Here is a 26,451-nt window from a genome sequence, read left to right as displayed (position 1 = left end):
TTGTGGCATAGCCAACGTATACGTGGACGCTGTCGTTACTATGTTGTCGTCCGCGTTGTCATCGGACAGATGACGTAAAATTATCTTCTTTTTACATTCGTAAACCAAGACATTATGTGGGGCGGGCCTAATTTTGAAATTTAAAATTCATTAATAATTTATCTATACAAATATAAGTCAAATTTATTTCTAAAATATCATGTTCATCTTTATATTTTTTAATTCTTTAGATTCGCCTTGTGGGGGCTTGATTTACAGGGTATTAAGTTCGGCCGAAAGTTTACCCAGTGCGCACTTTCGGGTAGCGGTTGTGGGTTTCCATATTATAAAAAAGTATATACTTAGATTTTCTCTAATTTTTATATTAAATTTTAATGTTTAAATTCATCTAAATTTTTATATTCAATTTTTTAAATATAATTAATCCCACGATCAAGTAATTTTAATATTCATTTTTCCGCCTCTAAGGGTTCACATTTACGTTTTGCGTCATTCTACTTAACATTAAAAATATCCTTATATTTATACAATTTTTTTTACAAATGTCCTTCTGTTTATAAAATACTAATGAAAATATTTTTGCAATTTTTTTTTTTAATTTATACTATATTTTGATATAATAATTAATATTCAAAGATCAACATGCAAAATGTAAATGAGATCCTAAGAGCCGGACGGAGGTAGTATTTCAAAATTATTATGAATATTACTTTTTTTGTTCCAGAAATGAGTCCACTTGATTATAGACAAGAAAGGGAAAGTGAAATATTCAGAAACCAGGTAGGTTTGCAGGATGTGTCGATACATGTGACATGAATTCCGTGGCTTATGCATTGGCGGTTGGTGATGATCTTGGCTCTGATGAGCCAAAGACATATAAAGAAGTTGTGGTGAGTAAAGATGTAAAAACTTGGATTATAGCAATTAATGAAGAGATACAGTCTTTTGAAAAGAACAAGACTTGGGATCTTGTTGCACTACTAAAAGGGGTGAAGCCAAGGGGAAGCAAGTGGATCTTTTTAAAAAAAATGAGGGAATTTCTGGTGTTGAACCTGCTAGGTTCAAGACGAGACTGGTGGCAAAAGGGTTCTCATAAAAGGAACGAATTGATTACCATGAAGTCTTTTCTCATGTGGTGAAACACAAAACCATCAGGGTTCTTTAGGTAATGGTGGGTGCTTTTGATATGGAGTTGGAGTAGCTTGATGTAAAAATAACATTCTTTTATGGTAATCTAGAAGAACGAATTTACATATCTCAACCGGAGGGGTTCGACAGTTCTAAAAGGGACCAGATATATTTGTTAAAGAAATCTCTATATGGCTTGAAGCAGTGGTATAAGAGATTTATTCTTTCATGGTGTCTAATGGTTATACTCGTAATCAGTTTGATAACTGTGTTTACTCGAAGAAAGTTTCTAGCGATTCATTTGTGTATCTATTGTTGTATGTGGATGATATATTAATTGCAGCTAAAAACATGGTTGTAATTAATGACTTGAAGGCTTTACTAAAGGGTGAGTTTGAGATGAAGGATTTGGGTGCGGCAAAGAAAATATTGGGTATGAAGATCTTGCGTGATAGAGAAGCATGACGACTATAAGTTTCTCAAGAAAAGTATATTGAGAAAGTTTTGCAGGCATTCCCTGCTGATCAGTCCAAACCGGTAAGTACCTCTTTGGAGGCACACTTTAAACTTGATCGAAGCACTATACCGGCTACATATGAAGAGGTTAGCTATATGAAGACAGTTCCATATTCAAGTGCAGTTGGAAGTCTTATGTATGCGATGGTATGTACGAGACCGGATCTCGCTTATGCGGTTAGTGTGGTGAGCAAGTTTATGGCTAATCCGGGTAAAGCTCACTGGGGAGCTGTAAAGTGGATCTTGCGATATCTGAAAGGAGCGTGTGATAATTGTTTAGTATATAATGATAAAGGCCATGGTGATGGTCTGGTTGGCTATGTAGACTCTGATTATGGAGGTGACTTGGTGAAACGAAGATTATTGACTTGCTTTATCTTCACTATGTTTGGATGTGTAGTCAGTTGGAAGTCTACTTTATAACCTACGGTTGCACTGTCGACGACTGAGGCAAAATACATGTCAATGACTGAAGGTATTAAGGAGGGTATCTGGTTACACGGTCTGGTGCAGTGTTTGGGTCTGAAGGTGGAGAAACCGATGTTATTCTGTGATAGTCAGAGTGCTTTAAGTTTGGTTAAAAATCCAGTGTATCATGAGAGAACCAAACATATTGATGTAAGGTTGAATTTTATCCGTGATTTCTGAAGGAAAATAAGTTTTCTATTCATAAAATAGCTACAGAACACAATTCAACTGATATATTGACAAAGACGCTACCGATGGAGAAGTTCGAGCACTGCTTGAACTTGATGAATATTCGCAAGAGGTGAAGTCCTCTCGGGACATTTGGAAGGAAGGAGACGACAGAGAGATACTGATGAACCTTTGGCGGTTGAAGAAACTCCAAGTTAAGGTGGAGATTGTTGAAACGTAACTTGAATTTAGCGGTCTACCCGACCCGAAACCAAAGAGAAAATGATGTATCAATTGGCTGGGTTCCTTTAGGGTTTATCCTAATTAATAATAATTGGTCTTAAGGTTCAAGGTGTTTTGGGGTGCTTATAAATAGATAGTTATGGTTCCTAAGTGTATGACATAATTGTAACTCTCTGAATCAGTATAATAAAATCTCTCTGGTTCCTGCCCGTGGACGTAGATTGACAAACCGTCACCAAACCACGTAAAACAAACCACGTAAAACCTCTGTTTTTATTTGCTTTTTTTCTCGTTTTCTCGTAAGACTTACCTTTATCCATATACATGATATAAATACAATGATATTTGCGTAATATATTATAAATTAAAAAGTTATTTATAATATCACGAGGATAGTACAATCACAAACTAAGATGAAAAAATAAATAGATTATTGAGAATGGAAGAGAGTAAGAAATTTAGATGACAATTAAGAAAAATAAAATGAGTGAAGGAATAATTTAAAGGGAAGTGTGGTGTTGAGATGAGATTATGGTGGGAGAGGGGACAATAGAATGGAACAGAATAGATTAGAGTAGTGTACGACAGCCCATACTGTATGAGGTAGACGACGACAAAGAAACAAACATGGAGATTGATTGAGAGTGGAGGACGCGGCAGGGCGACGGTGCTCGTTCGCTGCCACGTCACGGCGCGCCCACATCACACAACTCCGCTGCTACGCCTATTTAATACTAGTATACTACTGCTCTCCTCCCTGCTCTCTATTAACTTCAAACAGCTAATCACTACACAATCTAAGTCATAATTAAGTCGTCATGGCCTCCAACTCCAAATTGTTTCTCCTACTCTTTCTGTTTCTCTTGGCGGAGGCGGAGGCGGAGGCGAGAGGGGGATTCTTGGTGGGTGGGCGGCGCCGAGTGGAAAACGTGGAGGACAACCAGGAGATACAGGAGCTGGGCAGCTACTGCGTGCGAGAGTACAACCGTCGCCGACAGAGCGGTCGGCAGCTGGTTTTCAATGGAGTGGTGGCGGCGGAGACCCAGGTGGTGTCGGGGATCAAATACTTCCTGCAGATCTCCGCAGCAGAAGCAGATGCAGATGCACATGCAAATGGAAGTCCTATTAAAAGTAGGAGGACCTTCGAGGCGGTGGCGGTGGTGAAGCCCTGGATTCGCTCCAAGGAGCTGCTCCACTTTGCACCTCTCTCTCCTAAATCCTCATCCTCATCGTATATCTGAATAAGGACGAGACGACACACACTAGTGCTTGCTGTAAAGTAACGTAGTTGAGTTGAATTTCGACTTTGTTGCTGTTGCTGTAATAAAGTTTTGATACAGATCGATCCATGGATCGAGGCGGCAGAGTAGAGCTAGTAGCTAGTAGCTAGCAGAGAATGCGAAGTGATATGATGTTTGTAATTTTGGTGCCCAGACGATGAGCAATTAATTAATCAATAAAACTGTACCTTTGATTTAGATTCAGTTTCAGATTCAGCAGCGTGCCTAGTGTTTGATTTGATTTTGAAGTTTGATCGATTGATTGATTCATATTGTGACTGATTCCTTTAAATAGCTCTAGTCCAATGATTCATGCAAGAAAGAATGAATGGATAAGGCTGGCTTTTATGGATGGGATGTATGTACATCTCGGGATATCAATTACTCCATTATCGAGTATTATTATTCTTATCAACAAACCCTTCTCTTCTCTTCTATAACATAACAGAAAAGAACACCCCACCCCACCCCCAATCAACCCAACCCCAGCTGAGGTGATAGATAAATTCTTGCGAGCCGAGCCACTTTTTACTACTTTTGATGGGCTAAGGGCAATGGCAAGGGCAACCAGCGGAGTATGAACAAGAAAAGATATTAAGATAAAGATGTATACGATCAGAACGGACATACTGTACTCTAATACTATGTCATCCACCACGTCAAAACAGCAGCACAACCACTGCTGCCTCTGGTTTCTTTTCTTTTCTTTTCTTTCTTTGCCACTTATAATTACACACTAATACTAACAATAGATATAGAGATAGATAGATGAATCGATTGAGATGAACTCATAGATATAGATGGATAGATAGACAGCAGTGCCAAACTTGCCTGTTGTTCGACATAACATGACACAACATACCCAATTCCACCACACACATGGAGAAGGTTAATAATGGTAGGTAGGTAAGGTAGAGGTATTCAGAGCCAAGCTGTTAGTACATCCTCCTTTGTGACTGAGTCGGACAAACATATGACTCACTAGCTCACAATCAATCTCACCTCTTGCTTCTTTTTATCTACAATGCCGAATCGATCATGATTACGATTACAATTACGATTACAATACCTTCCTTATAACGCACACTCCTCCCCTAGCGGTCGTATGGAAATTCCATGTCATTCTCACTAACTTTGAATGGCTGAGGCTGCTGCCCAGAGCAGTATAAGTTCCACATTTTGAAGTAGGCTCGATCCAGATTCCTCACCTGATCATCCACAACCACAACCACAACCGCCACTTGGTTAATAAATATCACACTCAAATCTCTCTCTCTCTCTCGCCTGCAATGTATAATGTAATGTCATTTCTCTACTCACCCAGCGTTGTGTGTCGAAAAGAGGGCAGCTTAATCTTGCAGCCTTCAGTCTGTTGGTAAGATCTTGGAGCTTTCCCCGATTTAGGGCCAGGGAAACTGCCCTCTCCTCATATTCTTTCATGCTATCACACCACAATGTCAAATAGGAAACAAAATCAATACCATATGAAGTCAAAGAGAAGCACAACTTGGTATACAAAGTGCTTACGGATGGATACAAATGCGTACCTATTCACAATCATCTCTTCCCCGACTCCTGTTGCCAAACACAAAGAACCAGCAACTCTGGTAGCCATCTTCTCCAGAGGAAGAGTGATCATAGGTAGACCTGCCCAAAGAACATCCGTCCCCGTGGTGTGTGCGTTGCAAAGTGGCCTATTTCACAAGAAACCAACAGGGTTAAAATGAAACTTCAAACAATCATGAAATGCTTCAAGTGATTTGTGCTCGTAAAGAAAGCTGAAAGAAGCCCATACGTATCAAGAAAGAGGTCTGCTAATGAACTGCGCCTTATATGCTCCTGTTTCATTGCAACATCTGTGAAAATTATTTGGTCGGATTGCACGCCCTGCGCAGCAGCATCTGGAGAACATCGTGTAACATAAACAGGAAAGTATTATTTATTTCTCCAATATAAATACAAATTTGCAATTCTATGCAAAGTGGATAATAGTAGCTTACATCCACGAAGCCTCATCTCGCCTGCAGCTGGAAATCTAAGAAGCCAGAGTGCACTGTTTGGGACACGCTTGAGAATATTGCACCTACGCACACAGAAGAGTATTTGCTAAGCAAAAACTAAACTGTTGACTTTCATAACACCGAAAACCATGTTACCAGGTGGTAAAAACTTCGGGATCCATCTTGTAAAGTTGGTTGAAACAGGCAAATATAAATTTGTCCTCAGGCAGCCCATAGTCAGATCGCTTGGGTTGGCAGCTTGGATCCAGAACATCAAGATTTTTCTAAAAAAGATTTGAAAGGGAAAATCATAAATCATTGTTCTAGGTTGGGGGAAAAAATCACAAAGAAAAAAGGCTAAATTCTCAATGTATACCTGTTTATAGTCATTCACAAAATAGCAATGAGGAAGATGGACAATCTTCTCGGAGTATATATGCGAGTACCGCATTGGCGAGACAAACTGTAATAAGATTAATAAATTGTAACTGAGAGCATGACAAGGAACATTATTAACATTGTTATTTTTCAGTAATGAAGGAATAAATATAAGATAGAGATCAACCAACATAAGTACAGGGCAACCGAAGAAGCATGAGAAAAAGTACCTCATCAGTCACCAAATAATGTATGTAGGACGCCCCTGTGGTCCCCGGAAAACCCATGTAGGAGACCTGAATTGGAGCAGGCTGCATGGCAAATATCTCATTTCTTGCCCCCTAAACACGTACAGAAACATCCAAAGCAATTTTAAACTAAATCCAATTAAGCAAGAATACAATACATTCACATATTACACGATGGATATGACCAAAAAATTGAAAATGGCAATGATTAATACCTTAGTATACCCATTCAGATTGATCAGGATTTGTATCTGATCATCATTAATCATCCTAGCAATCGTATCAGATGCCATGGATGATACATCAATAAAATGCTCTGCTTCTGATTGGATCCGCAGTCTCCACTCAGTACCATCATTTGGACTTAATGCATAGCAGAAAACCTACACGAAGATCCATCACATTACAATTCATAAATTAGAAAACCTAAAAAAACAGAAAATTAAAAATAACATATTTACCTCAACATTCTCTCGGTTGTGCATACCAAATACTGAACCCATGAGGTGTGACAAGGGGTGGTTCCCAAAGTCACTGCTCACATATCTGAGTGGAAATACAATCACACAGATGATTTCGAGCAAATAGGAGATTACTTAGAAGCACAAATAAACAGAAACTTCAAAGACTTACCCAATTCTTAATCGGCCATTCCTGCCCCCACCCCTTACAGGCAATGGAGGAGGATGGTTAAATGGAGGCAGTGAATAACGGGACGCTACAACAGAGCAGTGGGCAGCATATTTCCGGCTGCACATACAGAGTGGCAGTAAGAGCACTGTAGAACAAAATTGGAGAAACAAGACAGTTGGAATTGGTCTCTTGCCTGATGTCCAGAGCAAGCATGGGGTCAAGGGGATAAGCTATTGCATGGAAAGGCTGCACACTTGGAATAACAGACATCTGCAATTACAAAGAGGGGTGTTAACAAGTGCCACTTGTACGACGATAGTGATGACTGAAACACATGATTACTGATTCACAAAAAATAAAAAGAAAAAGGAAGCAAGTGGTCGGATTAAAATGGTGCTAAGGAGCTTCAGAATTAGATTTTTACGAACCTTGATTTGTCTCCTCAGTATCGCTTCAACTTCAGCAAACATATCATCCCGTGAATCCCAGTCACAGACACACTAAGGTAAAAGAAATTAAAAAATTTTCATATTAAAGAAAGCCGACTTATCTAGTATGATGATTGATGAATATATACAAGAATGAATATTAGCCTTGCCTACATGAGAAGAATTGCAGATAACATAGAAAAGTTTGCAAGCTAGATAACAAGAGCACAAACTAACAGAACACTTTCAATGCCATCTAAGATGTAAGGAAATAAACTAACCATGGTTATGTGTACATAGGAATTAGGAATCAGCAATGATGTTAATAAAGCTCAAATCAACTCATAGAAGGAAATTATTTTAAAGGTGACAATGCCATCCTAATAATTATTTGCCAAGTAATCAATCTGCAACTCTGTAATTAGTTACACAATGAACTTACAAAGAAAGGTGAGAGATTTATTTCTCTTTACAATCAATGTTACACTGTTTCGCTTGCAAGGAAGAATTACACAATATGAGGAGGATTGCCATCACTCTTTTCAACACAATTAATTATAGAACTGTTTACTCAGGCTGAACAACTAAACCGAGATGATTCAAAGGTCTTGTCTGATAGAGAAAAAATCAGATCAAGAAACTTCAGCTAATAACACATCAATGTCATATAATTTCCAGTTTTTAGCAATAGTTGGAACTTAGGAACTTCCGAACTCTGAATATATTTCCACAAGCACAAATTCCACTTTTAAAAGAAATTTTTATTCGCACACCAAAAGCTAAATTGCTACTCAGGTTTCAGCTGAATCATTATCCACAAATTTCACCAGCAATTAATTCTACACCATATATGCTTGTTTTCTCAACTTTCCAGAAACTACCACTATTAAAAACAAGTTGGAGATTCTGAGACAAGAAATTACAGTTGTCCTGAGAGGTATTGCCACAAATGTCCGGATACTAAATAATTTTACAGACATTTAACTTGGAAGGTATCAGCTAAATCAACTTTGGCAATTATATATACTGCACTTTCAACAGAGGAGTAAATATTAGAAAACTGTAAAATGCACCTGCAAAGTATGGAGAAGGTTACAAGTAGCCTCCGGGAAATCTGCACGCAACACCAATGCCTGTCTATAGCTTTTGATTGCAGCTTCCACAAGACCACTGCAGACAAACCATGATGTGTTGAACACATGTGACATACTACTCAACCACATACGGAGAATAATTAACCTATTTCATGGCAGCTTACATATGATCACTGCAGGAAACTGAGCTAATGCATATGCAGTGTGTACATAGAAACATGATTTTCTAAACCTTCATAACTACAAGAAGTGCAGTAATATACCTGTCCTTGTAAGCTGAAGCCAAATTAGCATGAGCTTCAGCCATGGCTGGCCGGATGGCAATAGCACGCTGATAATCTTGAATTGCATCATTAACCCTACCAATTTCTTTGTAAGTGTTTCCACGATTCACAAGGCCATCAGCTGCCAATGGGTCAATTCTAAGAGCCTCATTGTAGCAAGATATAGCATCTGCATAATTACCCTGTAATTGAATCATGTTGAATTATTAGCAGCAACATTTATATCTCATTATAAGCACTGTGAAAATTAATGATGATATAAACTACTTCCAAGTCATGTCAAAGATTCTGTACTCAACAAATGGGAGGTAAAAACTAAAATACTTACCTGCTGTTTGTATATGATAGCTAGATTGTTGAAAGGGGCAGAAAGCCCGGTTGTAACAGCAAGTGTAGCCTTGTAGCACTGAGCAGCTGCACTCATCATGTTCCTAAAAGAAGCGAACTCATTAAAACAGGAAGAAAAGTATGACAACACAATCAAAAGCACAGGTAAGCACATTGATACTGAACATACCACTCCATATAAATATTTCCAAGGTTAGTAAGTGCTTGCGGGTGACTAGGTTGAAGAGAAAGGCATTGCTTCATAAACAATAATAATGATAGTTAGCCAATGCAAAAGAGTAAATGAGAAACACGTCAATGCCAAAAGGAACTAACTCGATAGCAGTGAATTGCTTCCTCAACTCTTCCAGCATCCTTCAAAGCATTACCCTAAATATAATGATAATAATAATAAAATCAGCTTGACCTGAAGAAACATGCATGTACACAACCGATGGATCAGTGAAATACACACCAAGTTATTGTATGCCTCCAGGAATGTAGTATCACAAGAAATTGCTCGCTTATAGTTTAGTATTGCCATATCAAGGTTGGCCTGCTCGTAGTATACACTGGCCAAGTTTCCTGCAATATTTGTTACATTATGAACTTCAAAACGACATGGAGGTGACATCCAGCAGTTTGAAAGGTCTAAAAACTTTACTGAACTAATGCAATTCAAGCATGAAGTATTCCGATCAAACACATTGACGGCTCACAATAACTAGTATTTGTTCATATACAAAATAAATTTTGATTTTACAAAACAATTGCTTCAATAAAATGTCATTTGTAAGCAATATGAACACCTTAAAGACGAAGTGGGCAAACAAAAAATAATCACATAAGCCTGTGAAACACTGAGTTGAAAAAGTGGAACATAGGTTGTAAAATCTCGCAAGATCAGAGGAGCAGTATAATATCTTCAAAACTATAACAAACTCCATGATTCACATAGCAATCTAAATGTGGTATAGTAATGAGGTTAAGCACTTAATAAATGCAAACATTACTTTTCCTTGATGGCCAACCAGGCACCATACAACTGCTTAAGTTCTAGCTTTTTTCAAAATATTAAAAACTGATTAAAATCATCTAGGGGTCTGCTGGTACGCAGGAAAGGCAAGGAAAACCAGTCATGACTCCCACTTCTATTTCATTCTAATAATTGGTATAGGTTTTGGTGGATATGGTCATTTCATGATTAGTTATCATTCTTCATAACCAAATGAATGGGCATTCGCTTCCTGATCAATGAGTTCACTTATATCCATATGTTATGATTTTCATTTATATTATAAATTTGACATAATAGGTGTTAATTATCTGATACATTTATTTCAAATTAATATTAACCAAAACATAATAGAATATTTATATAAATTCACATCTACTATTTGTTTATGTTGGATAGCATGGAATAGATTTTTAAAATATTACAATCCTAATTTCATTTCAAATTCTATTTTCACCTAATTCATTCATGTGTATAATCCATATTGTCTTAGTTAAACACTAACAACACACACACACAGGCACAAGCTCACAACGCACACAAAAGTTATTGTCCAAGCTTTTTATCACCAACGTCAGGCTATGTTGTGTTTCATTTTCTATATTCACAACATTCAACCTATAATGCATTTCCATCTTCCATAAAATACATCACATCCAACACCCACTTTCATCTCAAAACTTCCGAAACTCTAAACACAAAAAATCCAAAACAAAAGTGAAATACAAGTAACATAATCTGGTAGATTAATTTTTTTAAGGAATCTGAAAATTACTCGTTATTCCAGCCTATGGCTCAAATCTTAATATCAATCCCCCCCTTTCTCCTCTATCTCAATACATATATATATTAATATCATATCTTCCCTTCTCAATCTTCCTTCATCAATATTATTCATAATCTAATCCCCTAATTATCCGCTCATCAATGCTTATTAATTCCTTAGACTTATTTAAGCTCCTAAGGGTAATAAAAAAAGCAATTAAGGTTTCAGAATTATTCCGCTCCTAAATTAAGTTCGTTGGTGTTGGCAGTACACCAGCAAACGACGGGGTTCTCCTCCTTGCAGACCCAGCTCGTTGTCTTCTTGCAACCCCTGCCCATTTTCTTCTTGTTCTCTATCATAATCTGAATTTTTTTTTATTATTTTGGCTTACAGACAGAATATCTAACTTCACACAACCAGCGAGCATGAATCATGAAATGACTGAAAACATAGAACACCCCTTACTAAACAAGAAATCAATTTAATGCATGCAGGACATCAAGACATCCCATTAGAGGGGGGAAAACAAACAAAAAAAAAAAAAAAACAAACAAACTTCCCACTAGAAATCACTCACCAAAAGCCATAGCATTGTCTGGTCGTGACTGCAAAGCACGCTGATAGCATACAATAGCCTCCTGTTGCATTCCCAAGGCCTAAAAAAGACGAAGAAGATGAAATTATTATTGAGATTTACCATGCCTTACAGGATGTACAAAAAGGCTTACCTTATAAACATTTCCCAAATTCAAGTAGGCATCAGAGAAATTGGGCTTCAACTTCACAGCCTCCTAATAATACAATAAAACGTTGATTGAGATACAATTCATTTAACAAATGCCATAACTTAGTTACTAAGCATATAACACATCTTTGAAAGTAATGTCATGTCAAGTTTTTATATATATTAACTATATTATATATGGAATTTCAACCTTGTAATACTGCAAAGCTCTGTTAAGATCACCAGCCTCCATGAAAAGTCCAGCAAGATTGGACCAAGCAATAGCAAAGGTAGGTTGTATGCGGAGAGCCTCCAAATAACAATTGTAAGCCTAAGCAAGAAAGCATAGTAAGTCAATGAATGAAGTGAAACAAACAAGTGAATCCTTTACCAGAAAATATATACATACGTATATATATATATGTATATTAAAAGGATCCATCATCTCTAATATTACCTCTTGCACTAGCCCTTGTGCTTTCATCAGATTTCCTAGGTTGCTATGAGCATCAACCTAAAACAAGTGAAAGTTATAGGTCATGATCTAAAGAGTTTGGAAGCCGGTAGAAGTCCTGATCACAAGATTACCAAACGAGGATTTAGAGCAAGAGCTTGACGACAACATTGGGCAGCCTCAGTTAACCTTCCTTTCCGCATGTAAGCACTGGCTAAGTTTGACCATGCATCAGCAAAATTAGGCCGAAGCTGCGCAAATATATGGATGGTCAGTGTCTATTAAAGGACAAAACAGCAAACATAGCTTTTCACATTCTCAAATATAGAATGCCACTATGGTTACTGCAAGTAAATTGTGCATTCAAGACAAATATAATAGCAGAAGGAATAGAATGATATTAAAGGTAAAAAACACCAAAGAATGCTAATACCCACATTGTTATCAAGTGGAGAGAGAAACATCCAAATATTTCAATTCCAATCAAAGTATCAAACCCTCTAAACTCAAAGAAGGAACATTTAAGGATTGCCAATATTAACTATCTTTCAATTCTTAAAGCGCCATTGACAATTGACAACTCCAACGCAGTAAAACTTTCTTGGAAGGAAGATAGGATGCCTATATTAAAGGATATTGAATGATTTTTAAAATATAATCTCTGTGGTCGACAAAGGCCAATTTCCCAATATTTATATTTTGTTTTCCTCATAAGGCTTAAATATTCAACTCCAACGCAGTAAATTTTAGTTAAGACAAACCTCAATTGCAACCAAATAATAGCGAATGGCAACATCAATGTTGCCTTTCTCCTGCAATGGGGAAAACAAGTAAGACAAGATGGGTTAGTTTCTTGACATCAAAACTTTTAAGAAACCACAAGGATACAAACATCAAAACAAGTACCTTCCAAGCATTTGCCATATTTCCATAACACTCAGCAAACTGCGGGTCAATTCGAAGGGCTTCCTCATTTTTTGAGATGCACGAATCAAAGTCATGCAACTACAAGACAAATCAGAAAACAGTAAAAATTTGAAAACTTGTATATCTACATACATATTAATACACATGAAAGGCAAGTGAAAATCACAAGTGAAGTAACCAAACCTGATAATAAATTGCACCCAACAGAAGAAGGTTATCAGTGCGACGGGGGACCCTTTCATAGACTGCTTTGCTATGCTCTAGCGCCTGCTTATAATTTCCAGCTTTATAATTCTGATGAGCAAGGTTCAAGAGCACATCTTCGTCAACTGCAACACACAAAAGAAGAAGATTACAAATAATTACTTAAATTGAGAAAAAAAAAAAAAAGAAAAAAGAATCCTAATAAAAAACACCAAATAAAATGAATTTGCATTGGCAATGAAGTTAGATTATTATAGAGGTAAAGGATAATCTCAAAAACCAGCAGCATTGTATAGACCTTTATCCCTCACAAAACTGCCAAACACCTGCATTGTCTCTCATTACCACATCTCACAAGGAGAAGAATACACATCCATTTCCAATTCATGGCCCTCTTAAACATTCATGTAATATGTTAATTCGTTGATATTTGGTGAATTGATTAAGAAAACAACATAAGGAATTGAATTATTCAATTACACAAAAATTTAAGTAAAAAAACAAAACAGGGCAATTGACAGTTCCACAGCTTCCACTTTCTTTGATAAGGGATTTCCGAAGATGATGACATTTTATGATTCAAATGGAAGCATTTCTGTCATCCCTTCGTTTTAGCTAGTTACAGGTGTTATAGAAAATAGGTAGCCTCGTAACATAAATTCTTTGATTGTATACAGAACTTAAATTGAAGATTAGTATGTAAAAATAAAGCAGGCATACCTGTCCCTAAAATAAAATAAACATTATCTATGTAATGAGTGAAGCGCAGCATAATATAGTTGAATGTAGGCATGTGTTTGTTTGGTTGTGATTTGATGTTTTGAAGATAGTAAAAATTTTAAATTAAAATAATTGTTTAACCTGATCCTTGGAATGGATAATGATCTTTGGATATAATATATTAAATAAAAAATAAGTTACTGTAAATACATTGTATACTAAAATGGTTGAAACACAATCAAGAAACTCATATTAGCGGGACTTTATTCAGTAGCAAGTTTCTTTTTGTAATGTATTAGGTGCCCACTCAGAAACACCAGTGTGTCAAAATTAGTGAATTCTTGTACAAATCTTCTACTAACCGATAATAGGCTTTTCAACACAGATCTAATACAGATAATCCCATAGATCTTGTCTCCATTGCAAAAGACAGAAAACAGAGCTTGGAAGAACATTGTCCCACAATATTGATAGAAACAGACAAGAATTTAGGTATTTTGTTTGAACATACGAGGACACATATGGTGATTTAAATGCAGAATTCTAAGATAAATCCAGTGGTGACAAAAACCAAGAATATACATTGAAATGAAAATTCTCAGAAACCAAGAACCTTAACTACAAAAGTAGACATTCAAGCCCTTATAGATCAAGTGGTAAAGAATTCCCGCTTGGGGACTATGACCCGGGTTCGATCCCAGGAGCATGTGTGTGTGTGTGTGTGTGTAGGGTTTTTTTAAAAAAAAAACACTAAAAAAATAGACAAAATGCAATAGGTTTTGGGTACAGGTCCCATTCAAATGAGCTTCTATGCAGTCCAAATTGAAGTAAAACAACAAACAGAAGTAATAGCATGAAGTTCAGGGAGAAGGCGAGAAGTAAGATCTTTTTTCAGTCAAAATCATGCAACAACAAAATAATGCATACATTCAAGGACCAAATAAATTGCATGATGGCTTCCATCAAAATAAACTGTTCCATAAACCAGTGAGGTTTATCTTATAAACCAAATGGAACACCTAAAAAAATACCTAGATTCCGATTTAACAAATTTTGTTTAAGAGCTCTTTGAACTCCAACATTAATTTTCCAATAACCTAATTGACCTCATAGTTACGTTCTAACACACATCACAGCTCCCAATCAGCTCGTTGTCAGTACAATTTTCAAAAGAAGATGAATTTACTGAATTGGGTGTCTTTCTGTAAGGAATTATCAAACATAAAAAATAAGACCTATCATGAAAATCTCCTTTCAAAATACTTCATGCCCTAAAATTTGCAAAACATCAAAACTTGTTCCCCAAAACATGCTTGGATCATCAAACATCAGGTGCGATTACTGTTTATCAATTTTTAAATTCCCCTGGTAAAATAAAATTGTATAAAGAAATTAAGTAGACCCACACAAGTATTATTTGGCTTTAAAAAATCAAACCCTTAAAATATATAAACCCCTACCAAATCTCCGAATCTCACCACAAAATTGAAATGGCGCAGAGAATTAAGAAAGTGAAAATTTTTAATTACTATACATATAAACCCTAAAAATTCAAACCTTCTCGAGAGAATTCTTGCGTGATATTACTCGAGGCGGCCAAGGCCAGGGACGGATCGTCGCGGAGATGATCAGATACCGCATTGTACGGCGCCCTGGTAACCTGCTGCGGCACCAACTGATGCTGATGCTGCTGCTGCTGCTGTTGTTGTTGTAGCTGCTGCAGATTCAGATTGTACTGCCGCGGATCGCTCTGCAACGACAGCATGGTCTCCGATCCTCCCGATTACGATCCCCGCCAAAGAATTACCATGTAAATGCACTCAAACAACAAGAATCGAAAACCCGCCCGGCGGGCAAGCGGGCGATACAACCCCAATCAAAACAATAACCCCTGAAATGAAAATTCCCTATTCGCCAAATTCCACAAGCTAGCAAAATCTGGGCAGCTGGAACCCGTCAAGAAAATTACGGCAAACAAAATAGGAATAGTATCGGAGGAGAAAAGGGGAAGGAATGAAGGAAGGAAGGAAGGGAAGGCAAGAAAAATCAGAGAATCCCCACTTCTTCGTCTCTCTGTAACTCTTTTACGATTGCGCATTTAATAGGGTGGATTCGTCTAGAACTCGTTTTTGCGAAATGACCACTCTGCCCTTCCTCTTATGAGGCAATGACACTTGTGCTGCCTGCTGCTGTGCAAAATTGATTTATGACATTGCAGCAGTCGGTAATGTTATTTGCTGTCATGTTAGCATTGCTGTATATATTTACCGAAATGGGAATAGGGTAAATTTTGGCTATATCAGTAATTAGGAGGCGTAAGGTGGGTAGATATTGATGACGTGAATTCAATTCCGAATTTCCATTTTTTTTACGCAGATAGTTTTAAAACTTTTGTAATTAAATTTAGGGCGTGCAATTAGCTGATATTTGTTAGCTGATTCAATTAGCTGATTTGACTAGCTGATTCGATTAGTTGTTTGTATTAAAATGTTCGGTAAAACAACTGTCTGATATTAGTTGTTTATACTTAAAATGAGAATCGATGACACTTCTATTTTATTCTTGTTTCTAATATATTCAATTATGTTTTTTCAGTTTGGAATATTTAAAATTTTTTGTTATTAGTTATTGAAAATTGTAAAAGGGTTATAAAAATATTTATTTTTATTACAGTTAGATTTAAAAAAATAATATATTTTTATTAAAATATATAAATAATTTTTTTTTATTAAAAATGATGTAAAATATAAAATAATAAATTTTTCGTGTATATATTTATTATGATAGTTACCGATTAGTTCATTATATTTATAATTTTCAATAAATTTAATTTATTTAATTTATTTATAGTATAAAATTTATATAATGTAATTTTAATAAAATAAATTATTAATATTTATATTTTTTATTTTATGTTGATTTTAATAAATTTATATATATTTTACAATTAAAATAATTTTTATATAAAAATTAATTATTTTAAATTTATAAAAGTAAAACTATAATATAATAAAATATTCTAATATAATTAATAAATAATCAAAATATATTTATTTGTGTAAATGTATAATAAATTTTTAAGTGCATATAAGAAATAAAAAAAATTACATAAAAAATTATTTCAAAACACTGGATAAGTTAGCTTTTCAGAAATTAGCTTTTTGGGTCCAAAAAGCTATTTCAAAAAGCTAATTTACCAAATACCTAAATTAGCTTTTTGACTGGTCAAATAGCTAAAAAGCTGTTCAATAAGCTAAAAGCTCTTCAAAAAACTATTTACCAAACACCCCTTAATATATATTTTTAAAATATCATACTCCCTCTTTACAAAGTATACATATTTTTATTTTGGACGTCAATAAATATTTCATTAAATATCTTATTTTTTCACAAATACCCTTAGGGCTGTTTGGTTCAAGGATTTGATGGGATTCCATGGGATTTGGATTTTAAAATCCTATAAAATCTATGTTTGGTTAAGAAAAAGAATGTGGAATTTAAAATGATGGGATTTGAAAAATTGGTCTAAAATCCTACAAATAAGAGACTTTTTTGTAATTGGGATACCTTGTTACTTTTAAATCTCATTCTTGAAATTTTAATTTTTACATTTATATCCTCTTATAAAAAAAATAATAGTATTATATTTATATTAAAAATTAAATAATTTTAACATTAATTATTATTTGAATTATATACTTAATTAAATTTATATTATTTTTTATTGTACAATATTTTTTAAATAAATTAATAAATTCATTGTTTAAATTATTATTTATTATAAATTTTATTTGAATTATAAAATTATAGGGACCACCATAAGTCGGGTTCAGTCGGAACTGATATTCATCCCAAATATATATTGTTAAATCTGATATTCAAATTGGATCCGATTATACTAGATCCGACCGAAACTATACCCGGTATGACTTGATGGATCCGAAAAATCCATTTTTTTTACAATTCTTAAATTTTAATTTAAAATTACATATGTACCGGATCCAATGTATATTAAAATTTATGTATTTTATTAGAAAAATATTATAATAAAATAATGAATACGTTAAATTCAAAAAATATTTTTAATATAATTATATTATTCGAAATTATTTTTTGATATGTATGGTTGATTTATTAATATTATATTACCTGATCATGATCCGGGTCCAGGCCTAACACTCAAATAATTGGACTCAACTTCAAATAAATAGGTCGGGCTCGGTCGGGTCTCGAGTTTACGCGAATCTATTGTTATCCTATAAAATTATTGATATCTTTTCAATTTATATTAATAATGAATTAGAGGTTTAATTTGTCAAAATAAATAAAATTCATAATAGGACAATTATGTCATTTAGAATATAATAAATCCAAATCCACGAAATATAAACCCCACCATATTTTACCAACCAAACATAATATGGGATTCCAAATCCTAAATATAATAAATCTCATCACATATAAATCCTACTGTAAAATCTCAATCCTACCAAAAAAGTCCATGAACCAAACAGCCCCTTAAAGGCAAAAATATCGTTACATCACGCCAAAAGTAAATATTTACTTGCAAGAGGGAGTATTAAATACAGTTTTTAAAATAATATCATATCAAATACTATTAGACTTTGTTTTTTTTAACATTTTTCAAAATTTATTATTTCATTTTTTTTTTTAACAAAATATTCATCTTACTTTATTTTAATATCAAATTGAAAAAAAAAAATAAATCAAATCAAATAAAAAAGAACAGACCTTAAGGGTGTGTTTGTTTGTAGGTTTTAGTTTTTTTATTTGGATTTTTAAACAGTAAATAGTTAAATTTGAATAGTTATTTGATATTATATATATAGAGATTGATGTGATGTTTTGAATATAAAATAAATTTATTATATAATATAAAAAAATAATTATTTAATGTGATATTTTTGGAGAAAAAAAATAGTAAAAATTTATGATAAAATCCACAAAAGAATACAACATAAATTTTTATTATTCTTAAAACTTTTAAAAATTCTAAAACTACCAAACATATAAAAGTGTCAGCATTATTCTAAGGGTTATCAGTATTATTATAAGAGTTTGTTTGTCGAAATTTTTATTTACGATTCTCAGTATATATATTTTATCTCTTACAAATATCAATATTTAACATAAAATATTATTCACTCCGTCTTATATAATTCTCAGTATATATATTTTATCTCTTACAAATATCAATATTCAACATAAAATATTATTCGCTCCGTCTCATATAATATGATCTATTACAGTATATATGAGAATTTAGGTAAAATATAATTAGTAAATAATTAATAGGTGTATTAGTAAAAGTAACTATAAATTAAGATTAAATAATTAAAATAATTTAATTAAGAATAAAGAAATTATAAATTTTAATATTTAAAATACGATTGAAATGTATAATTATATTTTTTTAAAAAAAAGACAAATTACGTAGGACGGACGAAAAAAAATAGAGGCAAATTATGTGAAACGAAAGGCATATTTTTTATATTATCGACGTATTTTTCTTTTACCTTACATGGAAAAAGAAAATTAATCAAAATACAAACAACCAAACATAAATTTATTAGATGAAATTTGATTATACTGTATCTGAAATTTGATTATAATATAATACTTATACTTAATCTTAGATATTTATGCTAATTTTTTAAAAATTATGTATAATATATTTATAATATTTAATTTTATCTATTTATAATTTTATTATTCTATTTTAATAAATAATAAACAATTTATCAATTTTCAACTTATCCAATTATATTTTTATTAACTTTTGGTAATTTTTTTTTAATACTAGCTCATTTAATTTTTACCAATTTTATTATATTATAATAATAATTAATTTTTAATTTTCATATAAATACAAAATAGCATAAAAAGCAGTGAACTGAAGACACAGTAATTATGATTTAAATAGTAGTTTAAAAATTAAATTATTTATTTAAAATAATAATATTTAATTAGTTAATAATAATGAGTTAAAATATTATTTTATTATTTTTTATATAATTAATAATATTTATAATTTTAAAATAAATTTAATATATATTAGAATTTGGGGAAAAATAATAATATTATATTATTTTTCAAAATTAGAAAATACAATTGCATATATACTAGTGGATTCGAGCCTAAACTAAGATAGATAATATCAAATAATATATATATATATATATATATAAAAAGATATTTGTATCTGAGACCAACTTGAGTTTGTCCAAGAGTAATCGGAAGCGGCCAAGGAGAAGAGACTTGGTGAAGATATTTATTGTCTGATCTGGAGAGAATACCAGAACAAGATGAAATCCCCATTGACATCATGTTGTAGATTAAGTGGCATTTAAGCTCAATATACTTGGTGCACATGGAAGGTATCATTATGGTCATCTTCATAGCACTCTGACTATCGCAGTGAAGAGCCGTTGAACATGGCTAAGGGGCATCAAGGTCAGTGAGTAGTCGACGAAGCCATAGAAGTTCTGATGTAGAGTCAGTAAGAGCACGATTCTCTGACTCAATACTCGATGGAGAAACCAAAGTCTGCTTCTTGCTACGCCAAGTGATGAGAAAATCACCCAAGAAAAAGCAGGGCATCAAGGTCAGTGAGTAATCGACGAAGCCATAGAAGTTCTGATGTAGAGTCAGTAAGAGCACGATTCTCTGACTCAACACTCGATGGAGAAACCAAAGTCTGCTTCTTGCTGCGCCAAGAGATGAGAAAATCACCCAAAGAAAAAGCAGAAACTAGTGGTTGAACGACAATTGGTAGGGTCGCCAGCCCACTCAAAATCAAGTAACCGCTGAGTATCAAAGAGTAGTGAGATGAAAAATGTAAACCATGCAGGAGAGTACCTTTCACATATCGAAGAATATGTAAGACGGCAGAGTGGTGAGAGATCCTCGGAGTAGCCATAAACTAACTCACAATATGCATTGCATGAGCAATATTAGGTTTAGTAATAGTCAAATAAATTAAACTCCCAATAAGATGATGATATAGGGTAGGATCATTAAGAAGAGACCCATCATGAGGTGTAAGTCGAACGTAATAGGCAAGTGGTGTAGATACTACTAGACAGACTGTGAGACCAGCTCGAGAACTAAGATCGGAGGCCTACTTAGTCCAAGATAGATAGAAACCATCGGGAGAATTAGAGACCTCAAGTCCCAAAAAGTAACGAATGAGATCCAAGATCTTCATCTCAAACTGCTGACTAAGATATGCATATAGATCAAAAATAGCAGACACGTCATCTCCCGTGATGATCATATCATCAACATAAAGTAAGAGGATAATTATCCTTGAGGAAGAATGATGAAGGAATAATCCAAAATCGTAGGCACATGTAGTACAACCAAAATCCAATAGCGCAGAGTTAAATGTGACATACCAAGTCCGAAGGGCCTGCTTCAACCAATATAAAGTGTTGCGTAAGTGACAAACTTTTTCCGAAAATAGAAAACCTGGAGGAGAAGTCATATAAACTTCTTTAGAAAGAGTGTCATGTAAGAATGCATTATTGATATCTAATTGAAGAAGGGATAACAACAACGACAAGAAGACAACGAACAATAATAAGATGAGCAACAGTGGCGAAGGTCTTATCATAGTCAAACTCCATATTCCTGAGAGTAACCCTTAGCCACCATACGAGCCTTATAGTGCTCAACGGAACCATCAGTTTATATTTTAAAAACCCGCTTGCACCCAACAGGTGTCTTGCCAGAAGACAAATCCACTAAATTCCAAGTGTGAGTCTTTTACAGAGCCTGCAATTCTTCAGTCATAGCTTGCTGCCACAATGGATCAACACTCGGCTCACGAAATGACCTAGGCTCATGATAAGATAATATGACAGAGTAACAATGATAATCACGCAAATGAGCAGAAGTGTGACTTACTCAATGTGATCGACGAGGTATGACAGATCCAGACACCACAGACGGATCAACATCTGGAGACAAGGTCGGAGGTGGATCAAAAGTCTTAACTGGAGGTGGAATAGGATCCGAGGCGGAGATGAAATCGTAGGATCGGGATCAGGAAACAAGGAAGGACACACCGAAAAAGGAAAGTGAACTAGAAATAAATGAGATATGAAATTTAGACAGGGTGAAAGACATAACACTCTCCCAAAAGGTAACATGACGAGATAATACGCAATCGTTTAGAGATCGGATCCCAAAGCCTATAACCTTTATGCTCTACCCCATAACCAAGAAGACAACATAAACACGCACGAAGTTCCAATTTGGAAGGTTCATATGGAGGGATAAGGACAAAACTGACACAACCGAATGGACGAATGAACCTATAATCGAGTGGTTGACCATATAGAGGCTCGAAAGAAGTGCTATTGTGGAGGACAGATGATGAAATACTATTTATGGTATCAACAACAGTGAAGACAACTTCCCCCCAAAACCTATCAGGACAAGAGGCAGACAAAAGAGACGCACGAACAGTATCTAGAATGTGACAATATTTGCGCTCAGCACGACCATTTTGTTGAGAGGTGTATGTACAGAAACACTAAATCAATGTACATTGAGCAGAAAGAAAACTTAATAAGGTAGAATCTCTATACTCAAGTCCATTATTAGTACGGAGGGTCTGTATAGAACAGGAAAATTAAGTTCTAACCATTTGAGAGAATTGAATGTAGATTTGAGGTAATTTTGAGCGGTGTTTCAAAAAATATATCAATATAAAACATGAGTAATCATCTATGAAAATGACATAATAACGGCACCCACTCATAGAGAGAACATGGGAAGGACTCCAAATATCAGAATGAACCAAGGAAAATGGTTTACTTGCGACTGATATATTTTCTAAAAAGGATAAGACTGGTTGTTTTCCCAAATGACAGTGTAAGCAATTAAATGACTCAAAACGAGTAGAACCCAAATGACCCTTACTAACGAGAGACTGGATTTTAGATAAAGACGCATGACCAAGACAAATGTGTCATTGGAGACTAGGGGAAGGAAGGATAGGAAGAGGGGTATGAGTATTATCAACAGAGAAATTACAGGGAGGGATTTTCAAATACTGTACGTCAAATAGTTGACCAACTTTTCAACCTGTCCCAAGAATTTGACCCGTACGTGGATTCTGAACCTGCACACCAGAAGAAAAAAAAGTAACAGTAAGTTCCTGCTCAACTAGTTGGCCAACTGATACAAGATTTAAAGTCAATTGAGGAATACAATAAGTATCAGAAAGTGAGATAAATGGTAGATACACAGATGCTGAATGAGTAATATCCATGCGACTCCCGTTAGCCGTCTGTATAGGCAATGAAGTGGACACATGATCAGGGCCGTCTCGGGTTTTATTAGGGCCCTGAGCAAAAATTAAATAATAGGCCCTATAAACAAATAATTTTTTTTTAAATACTATCAACGACAAATATAATAATAAATTCTACAAAAATAAAAATTATATTAATCATATATTGTGATACCCGAATTTCTCACTACTTATTGGCCAATATTTATTTCATATTTTAGGTGCTAGTAAATTACTTATATGTTAATTTGTGGTAGTTTAAATATACTTCATGAGTTGCATACATTAGTTTACTTGAGTATTAATTGTTTAATTATATGTTATGTTTATATTATTTATGTGTTAATTTATAATTAGTTGAATTTAATTCATGCTTTGAGTGCACTTTATATTATTTATATGTCACTTGTGATGTTAGGTTATTTATTTTATTATTGAATGTTAAATTGTTTATAATTTGGTATATGCTTTATCTTTTTATTAATAAGAAAATATTATCATAATTTATCTGATATTCTAGTAGGATACAAATAGGTTGAGTAAATTATTTAAATATTAGTGATGTAAATTAAATATAGATAACTTGAAAATTAATTGTAATAATTAAATAGAAATAAAATAAATAGAATAAATAAAATAATAATAATAATAGATATAAATAATAATAATAATAATAATAATAATAATAATAATAAAATAAATAAATTAATTAAGGCGGTGGTAGGGGGGGCTAATAATCCACATCCCACCACCTCGTCAACCAAATCCATATCTATCAATTGCAGAAGGAGCAAGGAAGAAAAGCAACGGGAAGAAAAAAAAAATTATGCCGAATTCCGTTAAATCCTAGTTCAGGTATTTTTCCACGTTCACGAATTATTGCTATTTTACTAAGTAGAGGAAGTTTTGATTAGAAATAATTATTTAATATTTGTAATTAATTTTTTTTAGATACGATACTGGAATCGGGAAAAAGGGCTTTAAGAGTTAGGGTTATTGACGTTTTTGGCGAATTTCAAGTAAGTAGAAATTCATTTGCAACTACAATGCATAAATATATTATTTTGTGAGTTATTTATGTTTGATTGATAATATGTGAATATTATAAAACTATAATATGGAATTAATATTATGTGATTATCTGGTTTGAGCCTATATAAATTGGTTTCAGCCTGTGAGCCCTGTATGTGATATGGTTGAGCCTGTGAACTCTATATTTGATGTTGAAGGAGTCTGTGAGCTCCAAAATTGATGTGGTTTGAACCAGTGAGTTTAATAATATCTGTATATTGTGAAATATGTTGCTTTGCATTTTCATTAAGCATGCATATCATGCATTGAAATGAAATAAGATGATTTTACTATGTTAGACCGCTGATTATACACCGAGGGCGGGAGAGGCGACCTGGGGAAACCTGGTGTAGGCCACCGTCTATTGTGACTTTACATACAATGCTTAAACATTGCATTCGGAAGAGGCGGCCTGGGAAGAAGCGACCCGGGGAAACCTTACGAGGAAACCCGATGTAGGCTACCTGGTGTAGGCCACCGTTTGATTTGAATATGTGGATATTGAGCTCTTTCCGGTATATAGCAGTGTGTCTAGGGGCCCTGGAGAGTATTTCATAAATAAATTGGTGATTTCAAACGAGAGCACATTCTGCATATTGAGAATTTTGAGATAAACTTCACATCGTGCATAATTTCTACTTACGGAGATTTTTTTATAAATCTCACTAAGTTTATGCATTGTAGGTAATCCTGATTATATATGACTTGATGGTCAAACTGGAGTAGTCGTGGCGCTCTTGCAGGCATTTTGAGTTACCATGTACATAGATGACGACTTGTGGGCAAGACCGTGGCTTGTTTTGCTTCTGTTGTTCTATATTACGTCTATTTTAGAAGTCGTATGGTGTTGTTATATATGTAAGTAATTAAGAGGGATTATAACATGTTTATTGTTTACTTATATGAGAATTGACGTTAGTAGTATAGTGTAAGTGGGGTCGTGTCAGAGTGGTATCAGAGCACGGTTAGCTTCTTGTAGACTGTCTATGTACACGAGCTCAGAACTTGAGAGAGAGCCCCGCTATACCCAGTAAGTGTTTATTTATTTTTTTTTATATTTGTGTATCATGAATTATATTGACTTTAGACTTTACTTGAAAATGAATTGTTGGTTATTAAATGATTTTATAATGAATGGCGATTGGCTTCCATGTTACGTGCTCTCTGTGTTTCAAAATTAAAGAAGATGATATGTGGTAAAATGATTCCTACTACTGTACTTCTACAAAATGCTACTGTTACTAAAATGCTATTGTTTGATCGCTGTCATTGAGTCGTTGACTGCAGCAGTGTGTGCTCGTGAGCATGTGTGATTGTGCATGTGTATTGAGGCACAATACATGTGTGGTAGTCATGGTACTTATGAGTTTAGGTCTGCGTTTAAAGTTTGGATATAAGCAATTTTAATTATCTTATATATGGTATACTATGAATAATACGAATGTGAAACGAATCGGGTACATGTTTAGTAGGCTAAAGTCAAGTTATTTCTTCTTCCTACATTATATGTACTATGAATTATACTGTCCATGTGGTTCAGGACGGGTGGTATTGTTGAATAGATATGAAGAGAGAACATGGTGAAAGTAGTGGTATGGAAAGAACGCCTGAGCAGACAACACCGATTGCTGGTGTTGATCGGGTGTTGTTATAGCTCGGCTGACAGACTTAGTTGAACTTCAAGCGTAACAGATTCAACAACTTATTGAACAAAGAAATGCGGAAAACCAACATACTGATGTTAATCAACCACAACCGCGAACAGAGCTTGTTGAGTTGGAGTGCGAGCGATTCCGTAAACTGAATCCACCAATCTTTGAAGATGCTACCGATCCTTTGGCTGCTGAAGATTGGTTGACAACTTAAAACAATATGTTCCAATATAGCAGAATTCCAGATACAGAGAAGGTTTTGTGTGCTTCCTTCATGTTACGTGGTAGTGCGGAACACTGGTGGGACACAGTCAAAAGTATCGAAGATGTTGCTGTAATGACCTGGGAGAGGTTCAATGAGATTTTCAGAAATAAATACTTCACTGCTCCAGTCAGAATCA

General features: G+C 34.3%; 2 protein-coding genes and 1 long non-coding RNA gene across 3 annotated transcripts; 2 read left to right on the top strand and 1 right to left on the bottom strand.

Moving 5' to 3' along the window:
* Positions 1-3,117: 3,117 nt before the first annotated feature.
* On the top strand, positions 3,118-4,007 carry LOC127241612 (cysteine proteinase inhibitor 4). Its single transcript, XM_051260754.1, has one exon. The coding sequence runs from the start codon at positions 3,342-3,344 to the stop codon at positions 3,762-3,764; it is 423 nt and encodes a 140-aa protein (XP_051116711.1). The 5' UTR covers positions 3,118-3,341; the 3' UTR covers positions 3,765-4,007.
* A 561-nt stretch (positions 4,008-4,568) lies between these two features.
* Positions 4,569-16,085, bottom strand: LOC127241611 (probable UDP-N-acetylglucosamine--peptide N-acetylglucosaminyltransferase SEC). The gene is made up of 28 exons (XM_051260753.1): positions 15,563-16,085; positions 13,265-13,410; positions 13,061-13,159; positions 12,916-12,966; positions 12,289-12,405; positions 12,158-12,214; positions 11,912-12,031; positions 11,705-11,767; positions 11,554-11,632; positions 9,671-9,780; positions 9,532-9,585; positions 9,386-9,453; positions 9,197-9,299; positions 8,848-9,050; positions 8,564-8,660; positions 7,491-7,562; positions 7,256-7,332; positions 7,063-7,179; positions 6,891-6,975; positions 6,645-6,812; positions 6,412-6,522; positions 6,180-6,266; positions 5,960-6,087; positions 5,804-5,886; positions 5,599-5,704; positions 5,351-5,497; positions 5,124-5,244; positions 4,569-5,011 (listed from the first exon to the last, which is right to left on the bottom strand). The coding sequence occupies exons 1-28, from the start codon at positions 15,768-15,770 to the stop codon at positions 4,898-4,900; spliced, it is 2,991 nt and encodes a 996-aa protein (XP_051116710.1). The 5' UTR covers positions 15,771-16,085; the 3' UTR covers positions 4,569-4,897.
* Positions 16,086-24,103: 8,018 nt separating this feature from the next.
* On the top strand, positions 24,104-25,423 carry LOC127241847 (uncharacterized). Its single transcript, XR_007836644.1, has 3 exons — positions 24,104-24,182; positions 24,279-24,346; positions 25,083-25,423. It is a non-coding gene; the product is annotated as an uncharacterized LOC127241847 (long non-coding RNA).
* Positions 25,424-26,451: the final 1,028 nt, after the last annotated feature.

This window comes from Andrographis paniculata, unplaced genomic scaffold (genome assembly GCF_009805555.1).
Source record: "Andrographis paniculata isolate CXL003 unplaced genomic scaffold, ASM980555v1 Contig83END, whole genome shotgun sequence".
Taxonomy (NCBI): Eukaryota; Viridiplantae; Streptophyta; class Magnoliopsida; order Lamiales; family Acanthaceae; genus Andrographis; species Andrographis paniculata.
This window is presented reverse-complemented; position numbering and strand designations above follow the sequence as displayed.

Bases quoted from the DNA above. Each gene is read 5' to 3' on its own strand.
- LOC127241612 (XM_051260754.1), top strand. From the start codon at position 3,342: ATGGCCTCCAACTCCAAATTGTTTCTCCTACTCTTTCTGTTTCTCTTG.
- LOC127241611 (XM_051260753.1), bottom strand. From the start codon at position 15,770: ATGCTGTCGTTGCAGAGCGATCCGCGGCAGTACAATCTGAATCTGCAG. The intron at 6,813-6,890 runs GTAAATATGTTA...ATCTTCGTGTAG, and splicing joins ACAACCGAGAGAATGTTGAG to GTTTTCTGCTATGCATTAAG. The intron at 5,705-5,803 runs GTAAGCTACTAT...GATGTTCTCCAG, and splicing joins CGAGATGAGGCTTCGTGGAT to ATGCTGCTGCGCAGGGCGTG.